Source organism: Protomyctophum parallelum (assembly GCF_964188405.1).
Source record: "Protomyctophum parallelum genome assembly, chromosome: 12".
NCBI classification, from domain to species: Eukaryota; Metazoa; Chordata; class Actinopteri; order Myctophiformes; family Myctophidae; genus Protomyctophum; species Protomyctophum parallelum.
Genome location: NC_139712.1, coordinates 43,088,232 through 43,107,797, shown reverse-complemented (window position 1 = coordinate 43,107,797; position 19,566 = coordinate 43,088,232). Strand labels below are relative to the sequence as shown.

The following is a 19,566-nucleotide window of genomic DNA, read 5'->3' as shown; positions in this document are numbered from 1 at the left end:
AAATTTGCTAAAATCTAGGTCCATGTGTGGTCCAGCCCTATGGAATGCATATTATAATAAAAACAAGTTAACAACTTAAGGATAATATGATATGAGCATCAAAGCAATATTTAGATTTTGTATTATTTTGTATTTAAATAACCAATCTACTAGCTCACAACGTGTTGCGACACGTTGTGAGCTTGCAGATCAGCTATTTTTTTAACATGCGACACATCGTACGGCGAATCATACATCAGGCTTCCCTAGTTCCCTTTTGTTTTTAGATGAGGCGACGTACGTAGTCAGACAGTCAGACACACACACATGGCTCCTCGGTGAAAAAAATAAACAGTGTACACTACCCGACTTTACGATAATAAGGGACAGTATGTCGAGACACGGTGTTCATGTTGGGCAGCAGCAGTGCCAGTCCGCAATGCTTTAAACTCTTCCCACTCCACTATGTCGGAACTAAAACCTTAGTACCCGTAAAAAGTCGGTGGCCGGTGCCTAGGCTGTGAGAGACGCTAATTTATGGTTTCTGCCTCGGATTCGGGTTTTGAGACGGCATCGCACACGAGCAACCATGCTGCTCCAACAGCCGGAAAACAAACACAAGCACAGCGGCAAATGGGAAGAGTGCAAAGCATCCAAAGCATGACCTTTTATAGCCCAAACATTTAGAATCTCGTAGAGGGTTTTTTTCGATTCTGACGAATCTCTCTACGAGAGTCTAAAACACTACCCCCCCCTTTACCGTCGAAAGTTGAACGTTTGTGCCTCAAAATCACTCTTACCTTGTACAAATGCAAAATCTAAGCTGCTTTTAATGTTGCCCCACTTGTTTGTGAGGTGTACGGATTCAGATTAAACACGGAACATGCTTATTTTTCAATAAAAAAGCTATTTTAATCCACTCTGTTTCTGAATCCTCCATTGTAAATGCGGTAAACGGCGCAACAGAATATTGCCCGCGCCCCTAGCGGCCAGGGTTCTCTTGCGCATTTACAATGGAGAGAAAAGCAAGATGGCCGCCAGATTCCGAGACAGAGTGGATTAAAATAGCTTTTTTATTGAAAAATAAGCATGTTCCGTGTTTAATCTGAATCCGTACACCTCACAAACAAGTGGGGCAACATTAAAAGCAGCTTAGATTTTGCATTTGTACAAGGTAAGAGTGATTTTGAGGCACAAACGTTCAACTTTCGACGGTAAAGGGGGGGGTTGTGTTTTAGACTCTCGTAGAGAGATTCGTCAGAATCGAAAAAAACCCTCTACGAGATTCTAAATGTTTGGGCTAGACCTTTTACACCGGGGACTACAGTAGTTTGCTATCTGAAACGGAGAAGAGAAGACGAAACTATTTGTGTAAGGTTTTCCTGTCAACCGCCCTCCGCCTCCTCCCAGGCTCCTAGCACTCAGAAAGAAGCATGGATCCTCCCCCTTATGAGTAAGGACGCGCTGTGATTGGGCCAGTAGCCACTTTGAGTGGCAGTCGGTGGGAAACGCTCTCGCCACAACATTTTCTAGTATTCTGGCCATAATAATCATTCTGGGCGGCCCCAGCTGTTGGTACGCAGAAGCGCTTCCCGGCGCTTGATTGACAGCGCATTTTTAATTTTTACCGCGCATGCGCACCTGCGCACCACTTATGTGCAGCCCTGCCTATGAGGTAGGAAACACACAGTCAGTCTAATGCGACGTTTCAATATAATGTTTGTGAGGGAATGTTGACTCGCTTACCGCTAGAACCGCACACCACCATCACCGGAGAGAGCTGTCGGTGAGAGCAACGAGACGGAGTCCCTTTATTTGTTTGTGAGGCTGCGCAGGTGTTTCTCATCTGAAGGTTTCCATCAGGTAATTTGGGAAATACCTGCCTCCGAATACGTGGCCCAGCCCTCGGCGCTTTGCTCAGCCTCGCTCTCTCTCCCTCTCTCTCTCTCTCTCTCTCTCCCTCTCTCTCTCTCTCTCTCTCTCCGGGGCGCACTGTCCCGCCGCGAGACGCCACAACACACACACACACACACACACACACACACACACACACACACACAGTATACCGCCCAATCCTGGAAAATGTTGGACTGTTTTCTTATTTTTGCCTTATCTCCTCTCCTCTCCTCTCCTCTCCTCTCCTCTCCTCTCCTCTCCTCTCCTCTCCTCTCCTCTCCTCTCTCCTCCCCTCTCTCCTCCCCTCCCCAGGGTAACGTGGAGGTCTGGTTGGGTGAGTTGCTGGCCCAGGTCAGACAGACGGTGCACGGGGTGATCCGACAGGCTCACGGCTCCATCAGTGAAGCCGAGGTGAAGCTCCAGGACTTGCAGGCAGCGTACCCGGCTCAGGTGGGCCTGCTGGGGCTGCAGATGATCTGGACGCGAGACGCAGAGGAGGCCCTGAGACTGAGCAGGACAGACAAGAAGGTCTCACTCATCTTATCTGCATGCACGCAGTGTAGCTGTTTCCACTTAGATGTATTCATATTATTTTGAAACACTTGTGAAAACCGTACCAAGGACTTACACATCAAAATATAAACCGTCGTCATTGAGAATAAAACGAATAAAAAGAATAAAAGGGGTAGAGTGACCGGATGGCAACCGCAAGGTTTACAGTTAGAAACTGGGCTCCCCCAGAGTTAGTGTCAAAGTAGCCTGGAACTCACCTATGCTTTTTATGGCATAGGCAGCTCCCGGCAGGATCCACCGGGAGAAACTATGCGCAGCTGCGCGACATGAGACTAATTACTTAGAGCGACAGAGAGAGAGAGAGGGGAGTGTGTGCGTGTATGTAGCCTACATGTGTGTGTGCGCGTGTGTGTGTGTCAATTTAACAAAGGTGCAGACGATCAGAAATCAGCAGAGAGTGAGCAATGTTTGCGCTACTCTACGCCGAATTGAAGTGGACTCAGACCCAGACTTTCTTTTCCTCCCTGGAAATAAAAACGTCTGGGTTTCCGAGGCTAGTGTCAAAGTGTCCTTGGGCTGAAGACACTGAACCCCTAACTCCTGCCTGATGTGCCTTGCATGGTTTCCACCGCCATCGGTGTGTGAATGTGTGTGTGTGAATGGGTGAATTGATGCACAATCTATGTAAAGGTGTGTGAACGTGTGTGTGAATGGGTGAATGTAATGCACAATCAATCTATGTAAAGCGCCTTGGATAAAGGCGCTATATGAATGCACCATTTACCATTTTACCTACAAGGCTATACAAGCTCAGTGCACATGCACACATGAAATACTGCACACTGCTTGCATTACATTTGATAATATTGACATTTTAGCATCCTCTCTTATCGGTACTGTTCAGGCACACACTATATTTTATCTTTTCATGTTTTTGTTTGTAAATCAATGCCCTACTTGATCATACTATATACAGTGTCTAAAATTGCAGATCCACAAGCTCAAAACATTTGGGTTTGAATCCTGGAAAGTGACGGTTTTGGACATATGATGATGTGTCCACCCGACATTGATGAAATCCACTGCAGTGATCTACGCTGAGCTGCAGAGAAGAATGGCCCAAACTGCACCAATGCAACTCCTTGCAACACAATAGTTTTATTAAAGGATAACTTTAGTTTTTTTCAACCAAGGCTCATGTTTTAGGTTGTTATTAGAGAAAGTAAAAGATGAGTGTAAATCTTTTTTCCCATTTAGGAAATTCCTAAATGGGATTTTTCCTTTTAGGGATTTTAGCTGTTTTTGACAGCATGGGGCTAAATACGTATTTCTTTTTACAATATATATATATATATATATATTTTAACCCATTCTGACCGGGCACCCATTTTGGTGTCGGCATCATGTTGTGCTTTAGCTATTGAAAAATAGCAGATCTACAAGCTCATATCGCGCCACCGAGTGGCGCGATACGAGCTTGTAGGTCTGCTATTTTTGAAAAATCGAAGAGCGACTGACATTTTTAGAATCTGATCTCAGGTCAGAATGGGTTCATCAGACCAGTGTGTGTCCGGCGGAAACCTCGTATGAATCTGATCTCAGGTCAGAATGGGTTAATTTACTATAATCCTAATAGACCCCAGGAAATTACATCTGGCCACAAAAGATCACAAGATCTACTGAATGTGAAGGAGGCCTACTGGGGGGACGCCACACTGTGTGTCATATGTGATCATGTGTGATCTTTTGTGCATCTTTTGGCGTCTAGTAGGACTATTGTAAATGATAAAAAAATAAAACACTATAACATTTTGTAAAAAAAAATACATATTTAGCCCCATGTTCGAATGCCCGCGCCCCCCTGTCAAAAACATCTAAAATCCCTAAAGCGAAAGAAAGCAGCAAATGAAGAAAAAATAACACACTTATTTTACTTTCTCTAATATTAACATTAACCTAAAACATGAACCTTGGTTGAAAAAAACTAAAGTTGTCCTTTAAGTACACCAATGCAACATTGGGGATAATGGTTTCATGCATCTACTCGCAACTGTTTGGTTGCAACTTTGGTGTTGCATGGCAAATCATTGGGGCTTTTTGGGGCCTAAAGTAAGTGCTCATCGATCACTCTGATTGATCTGTCAGATCATGCCGGCGACCAATCAGAAGTTCCTGGACCTCCTTAACGAGCTGATCGACATGACGACGCGGCAGCTGAGCAGGACGGAGAGGACAAAGTACGAGACCCTGATCACCATCCATGTCCACCAGAGAGACATCTTTGATGAACTGGTGAGGACCTGTCTGTCTGTCTGTCTGTCTGTCTGTCTGTCACCTCATAGTCACTGACAGTGTATCTCTCACTCTTTTGTCTGTGTCTGCCCCCCCCCTCTCTCTCTCTCCCTCTCCCTCTCCCTCTCCCTCTCCCTCTCCCTCTCTCTCTGTCTCCCAGGTGTGTTTAAACATCAGGTGTCCGTCAGACTTTGAGTGGCAGAAGCAGTGTCGTTTCTACTTCCTGGAGGACGTGGACAGATGTGTGGTCAACATCACAGACGTGCAGTTCACCTACTGCAACGAGTACCTGGGATGTACAGACAGACTGGTCATCACCCCGCTGACAGACAGGTAGAGCAGACAGACAGGTCATTACTCCACTGACAGACAGGTAGAGCAGACAGACAGGTCATCACCCCGCTGACAGACAGGTAGAGCAGACAGACAGGTCATTACTCCACTGACAGACAGGTAGAGAAGACAGACAGGTCATCACCCCGCTGACAGACAGGTAGAGCAGACAGACAGGTCATTACCCCACTGACAGACAGGTAGAGCAGACAGACAGGTCATCACCCCGCTGACAGACAGGTAGAGCAGACAGACAGGTCATTACCCCACTGACAGACAGGTAGAGCAGACAGACAGGTCATCACCCCGCTGACAGACAGGTAGGAGACAGACAGGTTATTACCCCGCTGACAGACAGGCAGACAGGCAGACAGACAGGTCATTACCCGCAGACAGACAGACAGACAGACAGACAGACAGACATGCGCGTGAGCGTGCATGCATGTACAGTAGGCTTTGTATTGATTGATTGATTGATTGATTGATTTGTGCAGGTGTTACATCACTCTGGCTCAGGCCCTGGGGATGAGTATGGGCGGGGCCCCAGCAGGCCCGGCAGGAACAGGTATAACAGCCAATGACGCGCTCCGAAATCCCTGTCCAATCCCTGCTCATCAAACATTCATTAATGGACCAATAAAATAAAAGCATTCAAACGCATCAACTCTGTGTGTGTGTGTGTGTGTGTGTGTGTGTGTGTGTGTAAAAAGGTAAAACGGAGACGACGAAGGACATGGGTCGTTGTTTAGGGAAGTACGTCGTCGTCTTCAACTGTTCTGACCAGATGGACTACAGAGGACTGGGACGCATCTACAAAGGTCTGTGTGTGTGTACCGTCAGGCCTTACTACTACTATACTATTTATTTTTTACAAAAAAATAATATATATATTATATTTTTTTGGGGAGGCCCCTGGAGGCTCGAGGCCCGTTTCACTTGAAACGATGGAAACATAATAAGTCCGCCACTGTGTACCGTGGCTTTAAAAGCGTAATTCCGTTTACCCGGACAGCGCTGGTTGGCTGGTATCAATACACTTTTAGACCGACATGTTTGTGCCAGCAATGGATGCTTTATACATTTATTTCTTGATCGCCTCTTGTCTTGATTGTTTAAACATGACGTCATGGGCTGCTATATATGCTCAATAACAGGCTTGATAAGGCCAAAGCTTATTGATACCGGGAATACTCGATGAGCTTGTTATCGGAATTCCCTCGGGTATCGGTTATCTATCGAGCTCCATCCCTGATCGTGCGTGCGTGCCTGCCTGCCAGTGTTGTTTTCGTCGACTAAAACTAAGACGAAAAATGTTCGTCGACTACCTTTTTTCACTGACTAAAACTAAATTAAAACTAAATTAAAACGAATCTATGATGATTAAAACATAGTCAGATCTACACGACGCGTTGTGAGATTGTAGATCTGCTATTTTCAGCATGCAACCAAAGTGTAAAATATGTCATTACAACGACATCAAGGCCTGTCAAAACACATTTTAGTCGACTAAATCAACTGTAGATTTAGTCGACTAAAATCGTATGACATTTAGTCGACTAAAACTAGACTAAACACTAGCACATTCCAGGTGACTAAAATGTGACTAAGACTAAGTGAAAACTATTCAGGAGACTATGACTAAAACTAAAATCAAAATTTTGCTGCCATAAAAACAACACTGCCTTGCCTGCCTGTGTTGCAGGTCTGGCCCAGTCCGGCTCGTGGGGATGTTTCGACGAGTTCAACCGCATCGAGCTTCCCGTGCTGTCGGTGGCAGCGCAGCAGATCTACGTCGTCCTGCAGTGCAAGAAGAACAACGGGAAGCAGTTCGTCTTCACCGACGGAGACCTCGTCGACATGGACCCCGAGTTCGGCATCTTCCTCACCATGGTAACGAGAACCACTTTGAACGCGTTATAGCCGAAAGATATAGCAAATAGCAGCTATTTTTTCAAAAATGTACCCGTGTCAAAAAATATGACCCTTCTCACACTGTCTGCAACCGTCCCTCTGGAGCTATATCGGGGAGGTAGAGCGCTCAAATGGTTGCATTTATATAGCGCTTTTATCCAGATCGCTTTACATAGATTGTGCACGACATTGATTAATCCATACATACGCCGATGGCGGAAGAAACCATGCAAGTCACCAACCTGCACATCGGGAGCAATTGACTGTGGGGGAGCGTGGGATATGGGAACTGGGAACCTCATGGTTCCCATCCCATACAATTTACAATTTACAATTTAGGCATTTAGCAGACGCTCTTAATCCAGAGCGACTTACATTTAAGCAAGAACAAAATCATGGGAATACATCACATAAAAGCATTTATCATGAAACATGCGTAAGCTAAGAAGGTAACAGCGGAATATCTATATGATGAAACTATACATACACTATACATAATAAACTATACATATTCACTACTATGCTATACATATGTACTATGGCGTGCTATGACTATATACAATACAATTATAGTGCTGTCTACATAACATGCTATAAGTCTGTGTCAAATGCTATCTAAGCCAACATAAATGGGTTAGGGTAAGTGCTATGGGCCATGATGGAGTCTGAAAAGGTGGGTTTTCAGGCTACGGCGGAAGATTGGGAGTGATGCTGCAGTTCTGACTGCAATGGGAAGTGCATTCCACAGATTTGGAGCCAGAAGGGAGAAGAGTTTGGGACGTGTGGAGCGTTGTCCCGGCGTTTTTAGTGAGGGTACTTCCAGTTTCCCTGCGTTGGCTGATCTGAGTGCGCGGGAGGGTTTGTAGGGTTCAATCATACTTGTAAGATATGGGGGAGCCATACCTTTGGTTGCTTTGAATGCCAGCATCAGAGTTTTGTATTCTGTGCGGGCAGCGACCGGGAGCCAGTGGAGGGAGCGGAGCAGGGGGGAGACATGTGAGAATTTTGGCTGGTTGAAGACCAAGCGAGCTGCTGCATTTTGGATCAGCTGGAGAGGCTTAAGTGCACATGCTGGTAGGCCAGTAAGGAGGGAGTTACAATAGTCGAGTTTTGACAAGACTGTTGTCTGGATTAGGAGCTGGGCTGATTCCTGGGTGAGGAACGGTCTAATCCGTCGTATGTTATAGAGTGTGAACCTACATGATCGAGTGACAGCTGTGATGTGATCTTTGAACGAGAGCTGACTGTCCAGGACAACACCAAGATTCCTGGCTGTTGGGACAGACGTTACCAGGGCGTTGTCTACGGAAATAGTTAGCTCCCGCATAGGGCAGGACTTAGCCATGATGGAAATAAGCATAATTAATAACCCATTTAAGACCTGACCTTTAGACGATTCTACAAATGTCTTCTAAATCCTGACCTCATGTTTCTACGTCAGTGGTTTTCAAAAATATTTCATGTCAAGGACCCCAACAAGTATATGTAATTGGCTGCCGACCCCCATCTGGAAATATGTTGTTGCAGGGATCCCCAGAAGCAAAGATTTGAGTTAAAAATAATATATACCGTTATTCAAAGATTTGCACCACATTTTCATCATTATTCAAAAATAGCAGACCTACAAGCGAGCTTGTAGATCTGCTATTTTTAAATAGCTAAAGCATAACATAGTGCTAACACCAAAATGGGTTCCCGGACAGAATGGGATAATTAGTGATGCACCGAATATTCGGCTGCAGAAAATATTCGGCAGAAAATGGCTAAAAATGCATTTTCGGCCTATTCGGTTTCGGCCCGAATAGGCAGAAAATATATCACCGAATAGTGTATGCAATTACTGCATTAAAAAGAGCTGAATAAATGTTTTATGGACCCATAATAGTGATTATTATTTAAGTTAAGTTTTGCCATAACCATTTATTTTGCCATATATCAGGTAGCTTTAAGGTACGGCCATGACAGCAATCGTATAGGAAAAAAAGATTAACATTATTATTAACATATTCGGATATTCGGAATTCTGTTTTCGGCCTACATGTTTCCTATATTCGGTATTGGGTTTCGGCCAAGAATTTCCCTTTTGGTGCATCCCTATTAATAATGTAGCCAGAAGTCTATGCCGTATAGTTGAGCATTGGCTCTATAGTGCAGGTCTAGAGACTCGGTTCCGATCGGAATCGAATCAAAAAAAATTCCCCTCGTGTATATACACTTCGGACCAGGTCTAATTATCCTCGGTTCTTCCGGGCGGTTCTCCTCTCCAGAACCCGGGCTACGCGGGTCGCCAGGAGCTCCCCGAGAACCTGAAGATCCAGTTCCGTACGGTGGCCATGATGGTCCCCGACCGGGCCATCATCATGCGCGTCAAGCTGGCCAGCGCCGGCTTCCGGGACAACCAGGTCCTCAGCCGCAAGTTCTACACTCTCTACAAGCTGTGCGAGGAGCAGCTCTCCAAACAGGTACTACAGCTGCTACAATGCAACGCATGGTGAGCTTGTAGATCGGCTATTTTCAAACGTCCAAAATATTGATAGGGCAGGTTGGAAGTGCAGGTTACCGTGTATGTTTTGTAATAATAATACAATCTACACAGGGTAACTAGTAACTAAAGTTTTCAAATTATTATTGTAGTGGAATAAAAGTACAATATTTCGGGCACGGTGGCACAGTTGGTAGTGCTGTCGCCTCACAGCTAGAAGGTCCTGGGTTCGATTCCCGCTGGGGACGCTGTGGGCACTGGCGGCGTGTTCCCTCCTCTGCGTCATCAGTGCCCATACCCGAGGCGGGGGTTGGCGAAAGGGCCTTTCTGTGTGGAGTTTGCATGTTCTCCCCGTGTCCCCTAGGGTAGATACCCTCACAAAAACATGCCGTAGTCCTGCTGGTCTCTAAAACTACCTCCCCCTGGCCAGCCGGGGCGCCTGATGGAGGGGAAAGGAACTGGTCAGTGTAGCGCCCAGGATTACATTAGATAATTGGCACTGGGTGAAAAGAAAACTGGGTTACAAAATCGTGGGATAAAAATTTAGAAAATTTAGAAAATAAAAGTACAATATTTCCCTCTGAGATGTAGTGGTAAAAAGTATTAATTAGTACAAATAGCTCTAAATTGTACTTAAAGGACCACTTCACCACTTTTCAACCTATCTTCATATAATAGGTCCTCACTAATAATCATGATAAAATGGCAAGTTTTTCTTCTACTGAGTCTGTGTCTCATATAGGAGGGCTGTGGGCAGTTTAGAAAGCGTCTTCCAGTGACATCATCATTAGGCAGATTATTTTTTAAACAAGATCTTTTTTACAAAAATGTTTAGATTTTCATTATCGTGAGACCGATGGCTTCCATTTTGATGAGGACCTGTTATATGAAGATAGGTTGAAAAGTGGTGAAGTGGTCCTTTAAGTACATGTACTTGTCCACCCCTGCGGAGCCTCATGTCATCATCAGTGGTTGTCCCTGCTTGTGAACGTCTCCATGGAGCCTGGTGTCATCATCAGTGGGTGTCACTGTTTGTGGACGTCTCCATGGAGCCTCATGTCATCATCAGTGGTTGTCCCTGTTTGTGGACGTCTCCATGGAGCCTCATGTCATCATCAGTGGTTGTCCCTGTTTGTGGACGTCTCCATGGAGCCTGGTGTCATCATCAGTGGTTGTCCCTGTTTGTGGACGTCTCCATGGAGCCTCATGTCATCAGTGGTTGTCCCTGTTTGTGGACGTCTCCATGGAGCCTCATGTCATCATCAGTGGTTGTCCCTGTTTGTGGACGTCTCCATGGAGCCTCATGTCATCATCAGTGGTTGTCACTGCTTGTGAACGTCTCCATGGAGCCTGGTGTCATCATCAGTGGTTGTCCCTGTTTGTGGACGTCTCCATGGAGCCTGGTGTCATCATCAGTGGTTGTCCCTGTTTGTGGACGTCTCCATGGAGCCTGGTGTCATCATCAGTGGTTGTCCCTGCTTGTGGACGTCTCCATGGAGCCTGGTGTCATCATCAGTGGTTGTCCCTGCTTGTGGACGTCTCCATGGAGCCTGGTGTCATCATCAGTGGTTGTCCCTGTTTGTGGACGTCTCCATGGAGCCTGGTGTCATCAGTGGTTGTCCCTGTTTGTGGACGTCTCCATGGAGCCTGGTGTCATCAGTGGTTGTCCCTGCTTGTGGACGTCTCCATGGAGCCTGGTGTCATCATCAGTGGTTGTCCCTGCTTGTGGACGTCTCCATGGAGCCTGGTGTCATCATCAGTGGTTGTCCCTGCTTGTGGACGTCTCCATGGAGCCTGGTGTCATCATCAGTGGTTGTCCCTGCTTGTGGACGTCTCCATGGAGCCTGGTGTCATCATCAGTGGTTGTCCCTGTTTGTGGACGTCTCCATGGAGCCTCATGTCATCATCAGTGGTTGTCACTGCTTGTGAACGTCTCCATGGAGCCTCATGTCATCATCAGTGGTTGTCCCTGGTTGTGGACGTCTCCGTGGAGCCTGGTGTCATCGGCGGTTGGTTGTCCTCACACAGGTCCACTATGACTTTGGACTGAGGAACATCCTGTCCGTGCTGAGGACCCTGGGAGCGGTGAAGAGAGCCAGTCCCAGCGAGGAGGAGAAGACTGTGGTGATGAGAGTCCTCCGAGACATGAACCTGTCCAAGCTGGTAATCTATCTAATCTGAATCCCTCCCCCACCACCCCACCCCTTTCCCCCCTCACTGTTTAAGTTTATTTTCCCTTTTTACCTCCTTTATGATGAAATCCTGTTCTGTTCTTTGACTATATAGAAGTGTCTATTTGTATACGTCTCTAAATGTTTCGATGAATTGAACACGGTGGACCCTCTTGTAAACAAGTGTAATGCCTAATTGGGACGTCCACTCACAGTTAACAGTCTTTGTATTGAGTTTGTGCTTGTGCTAATAAATATTTCAATCAATCAATCTCACCACCACTGCTTTAGTCTAGCTCTGCATATAGCCAGCCTTCATCTGCCTTTGCAATGCCTTATTGCCCCAGGCAGATTAAGTCTGGCCCCTCTCAATGCCTTATTGCCCCAGGCAGATTAACCCATTCTGACCTGAGATCAGATTCATACGAGGTTTCCACTGGACACACGCTGGTCTGACGAACCCATTCTGACCTGAGATCAGATTCTAAAAATGTCAGTCGTTCTTCGATTTTTTTCAAAAATAGCAGACCTACAAGCTCGTATCGCGCCACTCGGTGGCGCGATATGAGCTTGTAGATCTGCTATTTTTAAATAGCTAAAGCACGACATGATGCCAACACCAAAATGGGTGCCCAGTCAGAATGGGTTAAGTCTGGCCCCTCTCAATGCCATATTGCCCCAGGCAGATTAAGTCTGGACCCTCTCTCAATGCCATATTGCCCCAGGCAGATTAAGTCTGGCCCCTCTCTCAATGCCATATTGCCCCAGGCAGATTAGGTCTGGCCCCTCTCAATGCCTTATTGCCCCAGGCAGATTAAGTCTGGACCCTCTCTCAATCGTGGGAGGACCTCACGGGCCGAAGTGGTGACCAGATTGGTCTGGAACCAGGCTGTTACCAACCAGGGCCCAGGTTATGCAAATAGGGTGCGGGGACATTGCAGAGAAACAAAATGGAACGCTGAGAGGGACGAGACTAACGTCCACGCAGTGAAATTAGTATCACCACGCGAGGCTAGCTTTTGCCCCAGAATGAGAGAGACCTGGATGTCTCTCACTCTCTCTCTCTCCCTCCAGGTGGACGAGGACGAGCCTCTGTTCATGAGTCTGATCAATGACCTGTTTCCTGGTATAGGTAGGTTCTGTCTGTCTGTCTGTCTGTCTGTCTGTCTGTCATAGACTCTTACTCTAGCTTGTACAGTGCTACCGTATCTCCTCTTTGCTCTTCCTCTCCTGTGTAGTCTTGGATAAAGCAGGGTACGCTGATCTGGAGTCAGCCATCAGCAGTCAGTGTCGGCAGGCGGGACTGATCCCTCATCCTCCCTGGATCCTCAAACTGGTCCAGCTGTACGAGACGCAACTCGTTCGACATGGTACGGCCGTGTGTGTGTGTGTGTGTGTGTGTGTGCATGCGTGCGTGCGTGAGTGCATGCGTGCGTGCGTGAGTGCGTGCGTGAGTGGGTATGGCAAGCTATGGCAGCTGACATACCTTATTGGCTCCAGGGGACTTAACTTTTTACCCATTTCTTTACCCAACATTGGAGGAAAGTATGCCCAAAAAATAGGAAAATAACCGCATGTACCCGCAAAACCTTTGCTGAAATTACACCACTGCTGTCTCTGTGTGTGTGTGTGTGCGTGTGTGCGTGTGTGCGTGTGTGCGTGTGTGTGTGTGCAGGCATGATGACGCTGGGGCCCAGTGGCTCGGGTAAGACGCGTTGCATCCACACGCTGATGAGAGCCATGTCGGCATGCGGGACGCCCCACAGGGAGATGAGGATGAACCCCAAGGCCGTCACCGCCTCGCAGATGTTCGGGACGCTGGACGTGGCCACCAACGACTGGACGGACGGAGTCTTCTCCACGCTGTGGAGGAAGACGCTCAAGGCCAAGAAGGTTCTCTGGACAGGACAGGACGGGACTCTTTTTTTTAATTTATTCATTGAATCAATCAGGAATGGTTGTTTTTCTTTGTATTTCAATGGATCGATTGAGTGTTAGTTAAAACCCATTTTGGCCGGGAACCCCTTTTTGGTGTTTTAAACATTGTTATAATTTAAGCTATTGAAAAATAGCAGATCTACAAGCTCATAGCGTGCCACCGAGTGGCCCGCTATGAACTTGTAGGTCTGCTATTTTTGAAAAGTCGTTAAAATGTGCCTAAAATCTTTCAGAAAATTGTCATGATTTAGAAAACTTTTCTTTTAAAATAGCGAATCTAAAAGATGACAATGTGATGCGTGGCAAGCTTGTAGATCTGCTATTGTACCTCTCCTGTGTGTGTGCGTGTGTGTGCAGGGTGAACACATCTGGATCGTATTAGATGGTCCAGTCGACGCCATCTGGATAGAAAACCTCAACTCGGTCCTGGACGACAACAAGACTCTGACGTTGGCTAACGGAGACCGCATACCCATGGCCCCCAGCTGCAAGGTCACTGCTTATTAATAACTGATTAATCCATTGATATAAATGATTCATAGAAGAGTTGCAATGTTGAGGGGGCAGAAACCGGAGCGCTTGAGTGCTGTTCATGCAGCCTTGCGTGCACACTTAATAGTCCTTTTTTCTCCTCAAAATGAGACAAACTGCGATCTTTGAGACCTTATAAAAGTCTATACTTTGATCACCCTATAAGAAAGTGAAACAAGGCCCAGGCCGTAGCGTAACGGTCTGGGCACCGGACTGGTGATCCAGTCGCGGTGTGCCGCGGGTTCGACTCCCGGACCCGACACGGCCTTTACCGCATGTCATCCCCCCATCTCTCTCCCGTTTCCTGTCAGCCTACTTTCTATCCCTTAAAAAATCAATAAAGGCGTAAGCCACAAAAAAATATCTTTAAAAAAAAAAAAAAAAAAAAAAAAGAAAGTGAAACAATTCCGCGACAATGCATCGCCTGGAATGAGAATCTGGCTCAAACATGGACGGCTATCACTTCTGGGGCGAGTGGAAGTGACCCAGAAGTGCCCCGTTTTGGCTTGTTGCTTTCCTTCTGAATCTGGTCTTATTTTATCTTCTTTTTTGCGTGGTGCAACCACTCCCTTACGGAGCTGTGTGTGGGTGGGTGGCTGGGTGCGTCTGAGCACGAAAACAGCATGGTTGTTTTTCACCACTGTGCGCAACCTAACACACACATAATTACTTAAATATATGGTGATTTCGGGTGTGCCAGTACAGTACAGTGACAGTATGACAAATCTTCAAATGACAAAGCAGAATATAGTACAATACAATACAATACAATACAATACAATGCAATGCAATGCAATACAATTCAGTGCAGAAGACGTCAATAATAGAACAACAGGCAAATAGGACAAAGTAATCCAAAAGGAAAGGTGCAAGATCATGTCGGTTGATGCAAAGGCTGGTGAACATAAAAAATGTTTCAAGTTGTGATTTAAAAGACTCAACGGAGGGTGCAGACCTATAACGGCGAGGGGAACGCCGTTCCACAGTGTGGGGGCTGCGACAGCCCCCTGAGCCTCTTTGGGTTGCGTTCCTGTGGGTCTGGAACTTCCGACTTTTAGTCGACGAAATCAACGCTGTTTAGTAAACTTCTGCGATCCTTCCAGGTGGTGTTTGAACCCCACAACATCGACAACGCCTCCCCGGCGACGGTGTCTCGCAACGGCATGGTGTTCATGAGCTCCTCCGTGCTGGGTTGGAGACCCATCCTACAGGCCTGGCTGAACACGCTGCCCGCCGGCCAGGCACGCTCTCTGCAAGACTGCTTCGACTGCTGCTACCAGGTGAGCGGAGAGGAGAATATTGTTTACCTCATTTAGGCCTGACGTAAAAACAACTCAGTTTTCTGAAATACCTCATGTTTCTGTGTCAGTGATGCTCAATATTTCATGTCAAGGACCCCAAGACATATAATTATGTAATATGCCTCCACCGCCCCATCTGAAAATATGTTATCCCAGGGACCTCCCCAGAAGCTAAAATGTTCACTCTGTGATAATATATATTCAAAGATTTGAGGCACATTTTCACAGTGCCGCGCTATAAGATCTGCTATTTTTCAATAGCTAAAGTATAACATAATGCTTTACTTTATAACACCAAAACAATTTTTTTTAACCCATTTTGGGTTACAGTATATTTAGCATTACAATAATTTGGACGGCCCGGACGGCTGTCGCAGCCCGCTGACAAGCCTGACAGCTTGTCGCGGGTTCGAGGCCCGATCCCGACGACCATTGCCGCGTGTCACCCATCTCTCTCTCTCTCTCTCCCCCCATTTCCTGTCGGACTATACTTTATCGAATAAGGTATAGATTAGAACATGGACCCTTATGGGTCCAATCAGAGAGTGTACAAATGGACTTGTACACTCTCAGAGGTAAATCAACATTGATTGTACAATATAAAGTGGGTCCCAGAGATTAAATGGGTTCTCCGTAGCCTAATGCATGTACAACACTGGGGGTGCTTGAAATGAAAATGGTTGAGAATCACTGCTAAAGATCTTGTGTTATGGGGGTCCCTGGCATATTTTCTTTTAAATGTGGGTCTGCAAGCTAATAAATGTCGATTTAGGGGTCCTTGACAGTGTATATAGCAGTGGTTCTCATACTATGATTCATGTCTCTTCCAGGACCTGTTGAACTTCGTGTCCACTGCCGTGTCTCCTAAGATGCAAGTCCTGGAGTGTATGTACATCAAGCAGACCATTGACCTGCTGCAGGTATAGTCTATGTTTTGACTGTGTCAAACCCAAAAGGTTATGCTTTATATATACCATGACATGATTATCCAAAATGTCTTGATCATTCCCATCACGTTTCATGAAAACTCACGCTTCCATTCTCCAGCTATTTAGCTGACTCATAATTGCCAGCTGCAGCAAGCTCTCGCGTGAACATTTATACTCGGTTTGTGTGCTGCAGCCTCAGTCTCCACAGCTCACAGCTGTATACGTTGCGGCGTTCAGAGTATGGGTTCTATGCCACTCAGACTATGGGTTTTATGGGTAAGACGCGATTCATGCTCTTATTTTAGAGCCGAATAAAAGTCGGCTCGGCTCTGTAGAGCCTACAATGTGACGTCATTTGAGGTTCGAGCCGAAATCATTTCGGCACTACAGCGGTAAAATAGGAATATGAATCGGCCCTTAGTCTCCCATTGGCCTAGAGGCAGGCAGTCAATGATTAAAAGGTTTCTTTCCTCTAGGTTGCAACTGTATATGGTCGCCAGTAGAAGTAGGTGAACATGTTGCTCAAAACATTACAATACTATTCATAAAATACAGGGGTTCTCAACGTTTTTGGCTGGGGAGTCGGGACCCCGGGGAATGCTTCGGCCCTGTCTCGTGACCCGGCACGCCCTGCCCCCCTCCCCACCACCAATACAAACTGACAAAAATAACCTTAATAATAGAGAAAATATATCATTGAAACCAGATATAATCATTAAGGAAAGTTTATGCATGCACCACATACTTTATGTAAACTCTTAAGTTCTATTTCCCAGCCATTCAGTTGCAAAGATTTTTTATTTTATTTGTATTATTATTCTTTTTAATAATTTGGGGACCCCCCAAAATAATTTATACGGGTTGAGAACCCCTGATATAATACAGGAGCCATAGGTGCTAATCTATGATGATGGTGGTGGTGATGAGGTGGTGGTGATGATGATGTTAAAGATTCTGATGATGTTTTGATGGGTGCTAGCCCCTCCTGTGCCCAGCTTTGTGTGTTTGTGTGTACCAGTAAGTACCACATATAATAATAATAATAATAATAGTAATAATAATAAACTTTATTTATATAGCACCTTTCATACATAAATGCAGCTCAAAGTGCTTCACAGGGCAGGACACAAAAATAGTAAAACACAAGTCGTAAAAATGATAGAACAATGGCAAAGAACAAAATAAGAGTATAAAAACATAGAGAAAAAATTAAAATAAACACCACATGCAGCAAATCAGTCAGGGCAGGGTAGGAACGCACATAATACAACTCAACTAAAAGCAAGAGTGAAGAGGTGAGTCTTGAGTTGTCTATAGAGGGTGCATGTCTGAGCTGGAATGGTAATTTATTCCAGGCTGTTGGGCCGTAGAAGCAAAAAGCTGCCTCACCATATTTTTTTGTGCACATTTTTTTAGGCACACGGTTAGGGACATATAGGCCTAGTGATGATTTGATTGACTGAGCACGGGTGTGATTTAATAACATTATTTGTATTTGTATTAATGTGTGAATCCAGGGCCTGTTGCCGCCGGGGTCAGAGGAGAGGCAGGGTTGTCATGGCGACGTGGTTCGTCTTTTCGTCCTGGCGCTCATGTGGTCTCTGGGAGCGCTGCTGGAGCTGGAGGACAGAGCCAAGATGGAGGCCGTCTTAAAGGTATACACACACACACACACTATAATGCTGCTTTTCAAAGCTTTGCAGGTGTCAGTATAGAGCTCTTATCACATGTACAAAAACACAGAGCCAAACCGGAATGGACGCCTGGAATTCTGATTCCGAGCCGCTTAGAGATTTGTTTTCAAATGACGGCACCGAGCCCGAGTGGATCCGTGGCAATTTAGTCCGTTTCCGAGCCATTCCGACGTTCCTTGCTAGCCCCTCCTAATATGCCCAGCTTTCTGGGTTTGTGTGAACTCAAACATTGGCATTGTGATTGGCTGATCACCACCATGGCGACGATTTGCATAACCTGAACAAAGTACATGTTGAAGATAAAAGTGAGGGCAGAAAGGTTGAAGACGGAAAAGTGGGGACGCAAATTGTGATTGGCCGGAATAAGATGACGTATGATGCTAAGAGTGCCCCTCACTTCACACACGAGGAATCCCTGATTGTACTCCAGTGTTTTCAATTAAAATCGTCTTGGCAGCTACAGTATGTCCTGAAATATGGTACGCTATACGCATGCATTGCGTAGCTCAACTCTCTTTTTCATTGCCGCTGCAGTAATCTGCTGTTCCGTGTTCCCCGGTCGATTTTCTATATATCGTTCGTTCCATATGCCTAACAAATGGGATAACATTGTTTTAATATTGTGGTTTAATACGTTGCATTCATGTTATTTAAAGGGCCACTCAGCATTGGACTTACCTCAGGCAGAGGATGGGCAAACCATCTTTGAGTTCACCGTCAACGAGCAGGGGTCCTGGGAGCACTGGTCGAACAGGGTATGCATAGTTATGTAAAGACCAAGTGCCACCATTTTTGGTACTTTTTGGATTTTCATTCATCTATCTAAGCATATAATGATACTGTATTTACGGGAAGCGGTGGTTGCAAAGCCTGCTTTGCTCTTGCGTAGCCAGACAACTATTCCACGAGTGCTATATATAAATTCTGGAACTTTCTTTTCTTCTTTTCTGCTAAGCAGCAAGCTATATCTATACTTACATGATTCCTATTTATATTAGGATAAATTTGCTCGACTGTAAGGACGAAACGGAAGTGGGGAGAAGGCTCCACTTCCGTTTTCCACTTTATATTTTACTCATGATAGAGCTTCCGTTGCTCCAGACTGTATGACGGAAGCATTTATATTTTACTCATGATAGAGCTTCCGTTGCTCCAGACTGTATGACGGAAGCATTTATATTTGACTCATGATCAGAGCTTCCGTTGCTCCAGAGTGTATGACGGAAGCAATTATATTTTACTCATGATAGAACTTCCGTTGCTCCAGACTGTATGACGGAAGCATTTCGAAATTTGCAAGAGGCTGCAGTCTGGCAACGCGAGACCAGCTGCAACATAGGGATTCTGGAGGTATTCAATGTGGTCATTGATGATGCATTTGGCCTTTTTGTCCATCACCGTTTCCTCTGCAGGTGCCAGACTACATGTACCCCAGAGACCACGTCCCAGACTACTCCTCCATCCTGGTTCCCAACGTTGACAACGTGCGCACGGACTTCCTCGTCCACACCATCATGAAGCAGGGCAAGGCCGTCCTGCTGATCGGAGAACAGGGCACGGCCAAAACGGTCATGATCAACGTGAGTGAAAAAAAAA

General features: G+C 45.9%; 1 protein-coding gene across 1 annotated transcript in view; it reads left to right on the top strand.

Annotated features, from left to right (window-relative positions):
- dnah5l (dynein, axonemal, heavy chain 5 like) overlaps positions 1 to 19,566 on the top strand; it is a gene marked incomplete at both ends in the record, with an annotated part of 158,706 nt that overhangs the window by 52,586 nt on the left and 86,554 nt on the right. Inside the window, 17 exons of the mRNA XM_083777797.1 lie at positions 2,188 to 2,403; positions 4,534 to 4,680; positions 4,841 to 5,013; positions 5,508 to 5,578; positions 5,724 to 5,831; positions 6,716 to 6,903; positions 9,192 to 9,386; positions 11,435 to 11,569; positions 12,652 to 12,709; positions 12,816 to 12,947; positions 13,253 to 13,470; positions 13,873 to 14,007; positions 15,150 to 15,326; positions 16,178 to 16,267; positions 17,794 to 17,931; positions 18,627 to 18,725; positions 19,383 to 19,550. Coding sequence (XP_083633923.1) covers positions 2,188 to 2,403; positions 4,534 to 4,680; positions 4,841 to 5,013; positions 5,508 to 5,578; positions 5,724 to 5,831; positions 6,716 to 6,903; positions 9,192 to 9,386; positions 11,435 to 11,569; positions 12,652 to 12,709; positions 12,816 to 12,947; positions 13,253 to 13,470; positions 13,873 to 14,007; positions 15,150 to 15,326; positions 16,178 to 16,267; positions 17,794 to 17,931; positions 18,627 to 18,725; positions 19,383 to 19,550 — 2,448 coding nt within the window. The remainder of the gene's footprint in view (positions 1 to 2,187; positions 2,404 to 4,533; positions 4,681 to 4,840; positions 5,014 to 5,507; positions 5,579 to 5,723; positions 5,832 to 6,715; positions 6,904 to 9,191; positions 9,387 to 11,434; positions 11,570 to 12,651; positions 12,710 to 12,815; positions 12,948 to 13,252; positions 13,471 to 13,872; positions 14,008 to 15,149; positions 15,327 to 16,177; positions 16,268 to 17,793; positions 17,932 to 18,626; positions 18,726 to 19,382; positions 19,551 to 19,566) is intronic.